At 39.7% G+C, this 10,488-nt stretch overlaps 1 protein-coding gene across 2 annotated transcripts; it reads right to left on the reverse strand.

Moving 5' to 3' along the window:
* Nucleotides 1–546: 546 nt before the first annotated feature.
* On the reverse strand, nucleotides 547–7,209 carry LOC111949251 (myelin-oligodendrocyte glycoprotein-like). Of its 2 annotated transcripts, none has more exons than XM_023965984.2 (4): nucleotides 6,786–7,209; nucleotides 1,799–2,113; nucleotides 1,525–1,712; nucleotides 547–1,446 (listed from the first exon to the last, which is right to left on the reverse strand). In XM_023965984.2, the coding sequence occupies exons 1-4, from the start codon at nucleotides 6,889–6,891 to the stop codon at nucleotides 1,411–1,413; spliced, it is 645 nt and encodes a 214-aa protein (XP_023821752.1). In that variant the 5' UTR covers nucleotides 6,892–7,209; the 3' UTR covers nucleotides 547–1,410. The 2 variants fall into 2 exon arrangements, with proteins under 2 accessions (XP_023821752.1, XP_023821753.1); XM_023965985.2 differs by having other exon boundaries at nucleotides 6,381–7,209.
* Nucleotides 7,210–10,488: the final 3,279 nt, after the last annotated feature.

Consider the following 10,488-nt stretch of genomic DNA (forward strand, 5'->3'; position numbering starts at 1 on the left):
TCTCCCTCACATGAAGAACATTTGTCCTGAACAGCAGGCAGGAAATGATGTCTCCCCATAGATGGCGCACTACACACACAAATCCCTTTGTTTAGGGGCAGAAAGTTCTTCTGCATTCATGTGCTGCTGGAAGATGGGTTGTTTTTCTGACCTTCCTGTGTGTTTTCAGAGTGGGACAGTCATTTTTCCCATCATTCCAGCAGCACTTGAACGCAGCATTTCTCTCAGTTGCAGTTTTTCTCTGATGGACATCAACCCATCCATGTGATTGGCTCTAAAATGACAACCAAAGTCCCAGTTTGGACAGGAAAACTCCACAGATGTTTGTTTCCATCTATTTCTTTTCAATGGGGATATTATGGGATGGATTGATTGGTGACAGAAAGAACATGATGGCATGAAAACAATAGGAGAGAACAGAGAATGAAAGTCTAGGATTTCCATCAGCAACGTTTAGGACATGAAGGCTCAATTCTCCATGTTCTCCTGAACAACTGTGTCATCACCAACTAGAACGTCAACTCAACACAAACAAACACACAAACATTTGTTTACATGTTTATTGCACATTATTGAACTTTTCCACGATTGGAAAGGAGCAGAATTGAAGAATACAATTCTTATAATTGTCTGTTCACTTTTAAACATTGTATAATTATTAAATTTCTCACACCATCCATCCATCCATCCATCCATCCATCTTCCTCCGCTTATCCCGGACCGGGTTAGCAGCAATTTCAGACACTTGTATTCAGAACCTGGTTCTTTGGGTCATGACCATTGGAGAGTGTTGAACAAAGATCAACCGGTAAATTCAGAGCTTTGATTTCTGGCTCAGTTCTCTCTTCTCCACGACGGACCGATACAGCGACCACATAACTACAGACGCCGCTCTGATCCACCTGTCAATCTCACACTCAGCTTGGGTGATGGACAGCCTCCCCCCAAAGTCCTCATTCTCTGCTTCCTCCAAAGAAGGCGTGTCAGTGGGATTGAGGAGATCCTCTAAGTTCTCCTTCCACCACCAGACAATGTCCCCAGTCAAAGTCAACCCCATCAGCTGTGCTCACATTTCACCGTGTACAGTTCTAATCCACACAGGAAATACATTCCATTCATTTAGACCTTCTTATTTCTGAAATCTGATTTCATTCACAAACAGCAGGTCAAAAAGCTTTTTAACACATTTTAGCTTCAACTCAAAAAGTGGTTTGATCAAAATATTGTAAAAAGTAGAAATAGTATTGCAGATGTTTGGAACCAAAACATTTTGGTCCTTTGAGGTAAAAGTGTTGTTCAAGTAAATCCATTTCCTGTTTGACTTTGTCCTCCAGTGTTTTCCAGTCTCAGTCTCATTCACACTGATGGATCCACTGATGAACACTTCCAGCCACCAGAGGCTGTGTGGGTTCAGGGTCTGTTAAAGGTTTCCATAAGTTTCTGACCCTACATGAAGAAAACAAAGGATGTTAGAAACTGAAGATTCCTGCAGAAAGATGAGAGATCAGAGAATTCAGGACTCACTTCTGGTTGTTTCCTCTGACAGACACAAACACAAACAGCAGAGAGGATCACTGAGGTAAAAAGTCCAAGAAGGATCCAGAGAGCCGGTCTGGAGCGACTGATCCAGATCCGGTCTCCTCCTGGATCTGGAGTGGAGATGATGTCAACCTGGGATGTTTCCATGGTTGGAGCTCTGACTCCGTTTGGCTCTGAAACAAAGAGATGACATCATTTCCTGCCTGCTGTTCAGGACAAATGTTCTTCATGTGAGGGAGAACCTGCAGAGCAAACTCACCAACAACCAGCTGAACCGTCTCCCTGAAGTTCTTCCCAGGAATGAAGCAGCTGTACTTCCCCTCATCCTGGAGCGACACGTTCCTGATCTTTAACGTCACGTCTCCTCGTTTTAGTCCGTCTTGGTTCAGAGACACTCTCGGGATCAACGACTCGTTCATGTGTTCAGTTATGATCGTCCTGCTCCAGTACAGATACACAAAATGCTTCATGTCCAGTTTGATCCACTCCACAGTCTGATCCTGCAGATCCTCCTGAGAGTCCAGGCGGCACGGCAGGATGACATCATCACCAGGAGCAGCAATGATTGGTTCACCTGGAAACAAAGAAAACAGGAAGAAACTTTTCTAAATCTGAGTCTTTACCTCCAAGTGAAAATGTCTTCTCAATCTTTGATTTCTGCTTCTAAAAGATCCAAAGTATTTCTGTCCACATAGATATCAGACCAAAGGACATGTGACTTTGATTGGACCAAAGACAAATCCTTTCAAAATAAAAGTCCAATCCAAACTAGAATCCAATCCAGAAATGAGTAAAGAGGATTAAAGCAATAGTCTTTTCTAATTCTATCTAAAGACACATTTCAATCAATGATTCCTGATGATTATTCATTTAGTCAAATGTTTTCAGTCTTTCACCTCATTTCTACCAAAACAGTTTCTACTTTAAAGTCTTTGATCACTGACTGAATACTCAGTTTCTGAGGAACATTTGAGGAAAACAAACTAAAACATGGTTTGGAAACATTCACAGCAGAAGTTTTGGTAGAAATTTAACAAACTTTTACTTTGGTTTAAACCAAAAAAGGATAAAAAGTTCCACGTAGAAATAATCTGTGTGTCAAATCTTCCACATTTTCATCATTTTCTGTTTGTCTGAATACATTGAAACAACTTTCAACAATTCTGCAGAGAAGAAGCAGAAACAGACCAGAATTCATCCATCAGGACTGAACCAAGACTGAAACACAGACTTGTTCAGAGTTTGTGAAGAGCAGAGATGTTAGACTTGGAAAACGGCTGCAGAAACTATGATGAACTGTCAGTAGATACTAGATCAGTCCTCTAATGGGTGGGAGTGGTCTAATGTTTGCTACTTGCTATTCCTCCCACGACTTTCCAGGCAAGGCAAGGCAAGGCAAGTTTATTTGTATAGCACAATTCGTACACAAAGTAATTCAAGGTGCTTCACAAAACAGAAAAATGCATTAAAATCACAATAAATCATAGAAATAATCAACATAAAATTTACTTTAAAAGAAAAGGAAAAAAAAAAAAGATTTATAAAGAAAGGAAGGAAAGAAAAGTGCAGATAGGACCTTTCAGTCATATACACGGCTAAACAGAAATGTTTTAAGTCTAGATTTGAACATGAACACAGAAGAGGCCTGTCTTACGCCTTCAGGGAGGCTGTTCCAGATTTTAGCTGCAGAATATTGAAACGCTGATTCCCCTTGTTTAGTTCTGACTCTGGGAATCAACAGGAGGCCGGCCCCTGAGGTCCTCAGAGTACGAGATGGTTCATATGGCACTAACATGTCAGAGATGTACTTTGGTGCTCGGCCATGGAGAGACTTGTACACAAGCAGAGCTGCTTGGAAGTCTATTCTTTGAGGTACAGGGAGCCAGTGCAGAGACCTGAGCACAGGACTAATGTGATCATACTTCCTGGTTCTGGTCAGGACTCCAGCAGCAGCATTCTGGATGTACTGAAGCTGTTTTACAGCTCGTTTGGACAGGCCGGTGAGCAGGCCGTTACAGTAGTCTAACCTACTGGAGACAAATGCATGGATAAGTATCTCCAGGTCTCGCTTTGAGATTATGTTTTTGATTTTGGCAATGTTTTTCAGGTGGTAAAATGCCGCTGATGTTACTGACTTGATATGGCTGTTAAAGTTCAGGTCAGAGTCCATGATTACCCCTAGATTTCTGACTTGATTTGAGGGTTTAAGAGACAGAGAATGAAGGTAGCTGCTGACAATTTCTCTTTGTTTCTGTGGGCCAAAAACAATAACTTCGGTCTTGTCTGAGTTTAGCTGGAGAAAGTTGTTCTGCATCCACGCGCTGATCTGTTGGAGGCAGTGGTTGAGAGAATCCACCGGCCCATATTCACCTGTTGTCAGTGACACATAGATCTGAGTATCATCTGCATAGTTGTGATAAGATATGTTATTACTGCGTATTAACTGCCCTAGTGGCAGCATGTAGAGGTTGAACAGAAGGGGTCCCAGGATCGATCCCTGGGGCACACCACAATTCAAGCCCATGTAGTCTAAGACACAACTCCCAATTTCAACAAAATATTTCCTGTCTTCTAGATAAGACTTGAGCCAACTTAGGGCAGATCCAGAGATGCCAACCCAGTCTTGGAGTCTGTGCAAAAGGATCCCATGATCAACAGTATCAAAGGCAGCACTCAGGTCTAGCAGGATTAAGACAGAGACTTTTCCATCATCAGTGTTCAGGCGGATGTCATTGGTTACCTTGATAAGAGCAGTTTCTGTGCTATGATGGGGTCTAAAACCTGACTGGAAAACATCAAACAAATTGTTTAATAAGAGAAAGTCAGTGAGCTGTTGGTAGACAACTTTTTCAAGGACTTTTCCTAAAAATGGCAGATTAGAGACAGGTCTGTAATTATTCAGTACAGTGGGATCAAGACCGCTCTTTTTCAGGAGAGGTTTAATGACTGCAGTTTTTAATGCCTCTGGAAATATTCCAGATTGAAGAGACATGTTAACTATTTGAGTAATTGATGGCAACACACTGTTCAAGACAGACTTTAGAAATCTAGTGGGTAACACATCAAGGCAGCATGTAGACGAGCTCAGACGGGTGATGGTCTCTTGGACAGTTTGGTCAGTGACAGGTACAAAGTGAGTCAGCTTAGAGTGAGTAGGTGGCCGTTCGATAGTTATATGTGTTGTGGAGTTGATGGCTTTTTTAATGCCCTGAACCTTGTCATTGAAAAATACAGCAAACTCATTACATTTAGGTGTACAAACCAATTCTATTGGTAGCTGGGTTGGAGGGTTAGTTAATCTGTTAACTGTTGTGAACAGGATACGAGAGTTGCTGCTGCAACTTCCAATTATTTCAGAGAAGTACCTTTCCCTTGTTCTGCATAAGATCTGGTTATAAGCGTACAACTCCGCCTTATATATTCCATAATGAACCTGGAGTTTTGACTTGCGCCACTTTCGCTCGGCTCTGCGGCACTGTTGTTTCTGTGCCCTGACTAGATCATCATTCCTCCAGGGAGCTTTCTGTCTATGTTTTCTCAATTGAACTTTCATAGGGGCAATGGCATCCAGAACATTCAAGATGCTAGAAGTAACAGAATTCAGCATTTCATCAACATTGGCACCAGAGACGTTTTCAGGGTTTATCATTTCTACAAACTGTGCCCTAGTGCTCTCATTTATTTGTCTCCTTTCCAGCATCTTCAGGTTGACGAAGACGTCTGTGTTTGTTTCAACAATCAGGCGTCAACAGCTGATTGTATCAACGATGCACCAGCAGAAGATTTCAGACCAAAGTGGAGGAAAACAGTCAAAACGGAGAATGAGAAGAACCACTGCATTCAGGAGTAAAGAAAGGAGCAGGTCTGTTAAAATGGTCTGATGATAAGAAGATAACGAACCAAAACAACTAAACTAACTCTGAGCTAATAGGACAACTGCAGCAGACTGTTGTAACGGTAAAAAAATATTAAAACAAAATGAATTAGCAGAACTATAGAATCGAGATCATTTCTCCTCCAGAGGATCAATAACATTTTAAAAAGTTCAATTCTATGGTAGTTAAAGAAAGACTCAACGCGCATGCTCACTCAGTTGATCTTAACCGGCAAATTCAAGTCTTTAAAATAACTTTATTGATCACAACGCTCCAAAACAAAACAGTGTAACTTAATAACAGGAAAAGAACAAGCCGGGGGGGGGGGGGGGGGGGGGATTATTATTATTTATTTTTTACTATTATTTTTGACTTTTAAAAGAAAACAAAAGTCCGACATTCAAATAAACTGTGTGTCACATTTTCATCATTTTCTGTCCGTCTGAATACATTGAAACAAAGTTTCAACAATTCTCCTGAGAAGAAGCAGAAACACAACAGAACTCTGCTGCAAACATGACTGAACCAAGAATGAAACTGAAAGACGGAGCCGCTGCTTTTAAAGCCAGTAGGTGACGTCACAAAATTGAGGCCACTCCTCCAAGACACAACGGGAGAGGAAGGCCGACCCGCCCACCCAGAACGGAGAATGACAACACCCAAAGCACCCAAAACGGAGAATGTCAGCTGTTCTGAGCAAAACCTGTGCTTCAAGGGTTAGGCTAATTATTTTTATTGACTTTTAGTCTCAAATTTAGAAAATAAAGTCACCCGTACAGAGAAACCGTGTGTCCAATCTTCCTCATTGTCATCATTTTGTGTCTGAATCCATTGAAAAAAACTTTCTCCAAATTCAGACGTTAGTTCATTGAATAGTCTTTAGAAAGAACCACCACCATAAAAGGTGGAAGTTTCTAAACATCAAAGAGAAACTTGAACTAAAGAACAGAACATTCATGGACTTACCTTCAACATGTGAACAGAACCAGAACCACAGACATGTAGAAATCCACACAGAAGAAGCAGAAACAGACGAGAACTCTGCTGCAGACATCGTGAACCATAAGTGAGGGAGAAAGACGGAGCTGCTGCTATTAAATAGGGTCGAGATGCTCGTATAGATGTTCCCTCGTCTCGAATGTGAACATCAGAAGCACGACGTGAGAAAAATTACACTGACAGAGCCAAGGCCCCGCCCCAGCCCAGAACCGCATGCCATCCCTTCCCCCCTCTGTTCTGTTCCCTTCGTTCGTTCCTTCAGATCAGCGCTCAGCTGATTCTCGCTGAGCAGCTTGCTCCCGCCCACATCCGCCAAGCTGGTACAGAAGCTGCATCTTTAATGATTGTTTCGGATTCTCATCACTTTCCCACCGTTTCTGTCTTGAATTCCTCGTTCCTGCGCCGCTCTCCCACCGACTGGGACCCCCTCACCGTGGAAAACACGCCACTGTCGTCGCGGTAGAAGAAGCGGGAACATCGAGCACCTAAAGACTGTTTAGGTCATTTTACTGGAGCTGACATCTGTGTAAGTGCGTCTCGCTGAGTGTCACTAGCCGTCACTGACTTTGCGCATGCGCGTTTCCATTCTAGTTTACGGTACAGACGCCCAGTGAGCTGAATAGACGGTATAAAGTGCTAAAATCAGCCATCATGTCACAGTTATCCATCATCAATGAACATGGACTGTACTCTGAAATCAATGAGAGCTACTGATCCCTATATTGTTATTTGATGTACAAATGTATTCATTTAGATTACATGTCTGTTCATTCCAGTGGAGGTTCTACACTAACTTACTCCTTGGGCGAGTAACCCCACCAGGTTCCCCTCCCCCCGCACACATACAAAATTTGACAACATCCTGTTGTGTTCCCTATCTTCTATTTAGCCATTTTACACAAAAAAATGCATGAATTTTCTAGATTCATATTACAGGGGGGTCAAACACAGGGGCCTAAATTAAAAACACGCTTAAGGTTTTGGGCCGAAGAAGATAAACATTTACTGAACACACTAAAGCTAAACTTTTCATCATCATCAGCCTGTCACGCCACTGCTGGCGGGTGGCCTCCACATCTTCCTCCACTCATCACGGTTTTGGGCACTCTGGGTCCACCTGCTGCCTGCCTTCTGCTCGATGTCATCTCTCCATCTTTTCTTCGGTCTTCCCCTTCCTCTCTTCCTGTCCCACGGAGTCCATTCTGTTGTTCTCTTAGCCCATTCGTGGTTCTTCATTCGGGCTACATGTCCTGCCCACTTGCCTTTGGCTTCAACCACTTTCTCCATGACATCCTTCACCCCTGTTCTTGATCTTAAGTCTTCCTTCCTGACCTTATCTCTCCTCCTAACACCCAGCATTGATCGTTCCATGCTCCTCTGGGTGATTGCCAGTTTCTCTCTTTGGCGGTTGGTCAGTGACCATGTCTCAGCTCCATACGTCATTGATGGCAGTATGACAGTGTTCATGATCTTCCTCTTGAGGCTCATGGGCATTTTTTGATCTCTCAGAAATGTGCTGTACTGTCTGAATCTCTTCCAAGCGGATGTTACTCTCTCGTCTATTTCTTTCTCCATCTCATTTCCTGGTGTTAGCAGTCTTCCCAAATACTTATACTCATCCACCTCCTCCAGTTGTTCTCCATCCACAATTATTCCTTTCCTTCTCCTTTTCCTTGCTATTTCATTGCACATGATTTTAGTTTTCTTTTTGTTCATTTTCATGCCATCTTTTCTCCCTTCCTTGTTCAGATCGTTGAGCAGCTTGCTGAGATCCTTTTCTGCTAAAGCTAAACTTTTAAACTTTTTAAACTGAACTTTTTGAACATAAATATGAATAAAAACAGGAACATTAATCCAGAATAACTCAAGTTAAACCTTAAATAACTTATAATATTTTGCTCTCCATAGAAATATATTCTGTCAAAATTATACAAATATGAACATGCTGCAGAACAAAACAAAGCCTGGAAATAATAATGATAAGAAATAAATCAAATAATTCCGTTTTCTTTGCTCTTTTATCATTTTTTAGAGCTGGACTTCTGCTTCATTTTTAGCAACAATTTCTTAATGTGTGACATCATGTGAGTCTTTGTGAAACATATCAGAGGGATTAAGCAAAACTTAGAAGTCCACATATCAATGTTTAATAGAGGGAACTTGTTGTGAATACTATTTTTAGGTCTTATAAAACATTAAAAACTAAATCATAGAACTCATCAGTGGGATTACTCCAAACATATTTGGCATTTGGGGGGCTGAAAGCCTACCAGAAATAACCTGTTTGTCTGAAATATAATCAATCAGACAGATTCCAAAAGTGAGATTTAACACTGTTATGCTGCTGTAGTACATTAATTAGACAATTCATTTTGTTTCAAGTAAACTTTATTGTCAATCTCTATCATGTTTTCACACCTACCTACCTACCCGTCTTCCTGTCTCAGTCAAGGTTCAGTTATGATCTCAAAGAAAATCTGTTGTGTTTCTGCTTCTTCTTGTCTGTGGATTTCTACATATTTGTGGTTCTGGTTCTGTTCACATGTTGAAGGTAAGTTCATGAATGTTCTGTTCTTTAGTTCAACTCTGGAGAAAAGTTTCTGTTTGGTGTTTGATGTAAACCTCCAAGCTGCAGCAGATGTGTCAGCAGAGAACAGATGATCGTTTTCTCCCTGGAGTTTCTAGAAGCTGCTGTCTGTTATCTGGACCCTAAAAAGATATTAAATTATGTTTTCATTAAGAAAAAATGGTAACACTTTATATTAAGATTCCTTAACAAGCTTTGTTAACACATTAAGAAGCATTACAAATGAATTTATAGGGTGTAAGTAAGACATTTATTAGTACAATAAGTCTAATAAGGTTTATTAAATTAACACATTTACAAGCATTATTATTAGGATGTTTTTAAGATGCTAATGATGCATCTATTGACATTATAGGTGCCTAACAAATGTGTCAGTGTTAATAAGCTTAATAAGATTTATTAACAACCTTTGTTAACAAATTAAGAAGTATTATTATTGTTTGGGGTTCTAGTAAGATATTTATTAGCATTATAGATGTCTTGCAAATACCTGAAAGTGTTAATAAGATTTATTAACATCTAAAGTCAGACCATTGTCTTCTAAATCCATGTTACCAAACTGCTTATAAGCTTTACAAATGTATTAATAAACCTAGTTAACAGTTTATTAATTGTTTTGCAGCACCTCAACTAAAGTAAGGACGGTTTTTACCACAAACAAACACAAAGCATAAAGCTTGTAAAAAGAACTTTATAACATTAAAACAGACTAAACATACAAAAATCTCTCAGTAAAAATTATATAATAATTTAATTCAGAGAAATAAAACAAAAAACAACATCTAGACTGGTGTTGGATGACTCTAGCATCATAGCTAAGGATAAAGTATTAGCATCTATCCTGAGTGAAACATTTTATTACAGGATTTATCAATATCCGCTTCCTAGCTTTGATCAGACAGAATTAAGAATCATTAAGTATCAAAAAAGCACACGACAAAGATGAATTACTTAATTATTTTGTAAAAATAACTGTTTCAGAAATCAACATGGCAAATGCAGATCAGTTATCCAAAATATATGCAGATTATGTTACTTATAAAAGTCATTTATATGATTAAAAAAATACTATATCGCTAAACTAGACATAACACTGTTTCAAAAATCTTCATAGCAATAAATGTAAAGTATCAAAGTTAAAATATGTGCAAAATTACATTAGCTAAAAATCATGAATCAATTTTTCTATTTTTGGAGCAACTGAAGTAATATCATTAGAAATCAATCAATTTAACCATCTTCAATAATTGATTAAGCATTTTTTTAATTCTTTTTTTTTTTTTTCTTATAAGGTTGTCAAGTGTTTCTACTTTTTTGTGAACTTTTCCCACACTTGAAAAGGGCTGAGTGTCCAACGTTGAAGATCGATTTACTCAGATTCTGCCACTTGAGATCAATTTCCAAACTTTAATTCATTTCCATTTGATCTGGCAGCAATCAATAGGTAAAAACCTTAAACACACACAATAACAGTAATAAATATTTACA

The sequence above is a fragment of the Oryzias latipes genome, chromosome 18 (genome assembly GCF_053564925.1).
Source record: "Oryzias latipes strain Hd-rR chromosome 18, Olatipes_Hd-rR_3.1".
In the NCBI taxonomy this organism is placed as follows: domain Eukaryota; kingdom Metazoa; phylum Chordata; class Actinopteri; order Beloniformes; family Adrianichthyidae; genus Oryzias; species Oryzias latipes.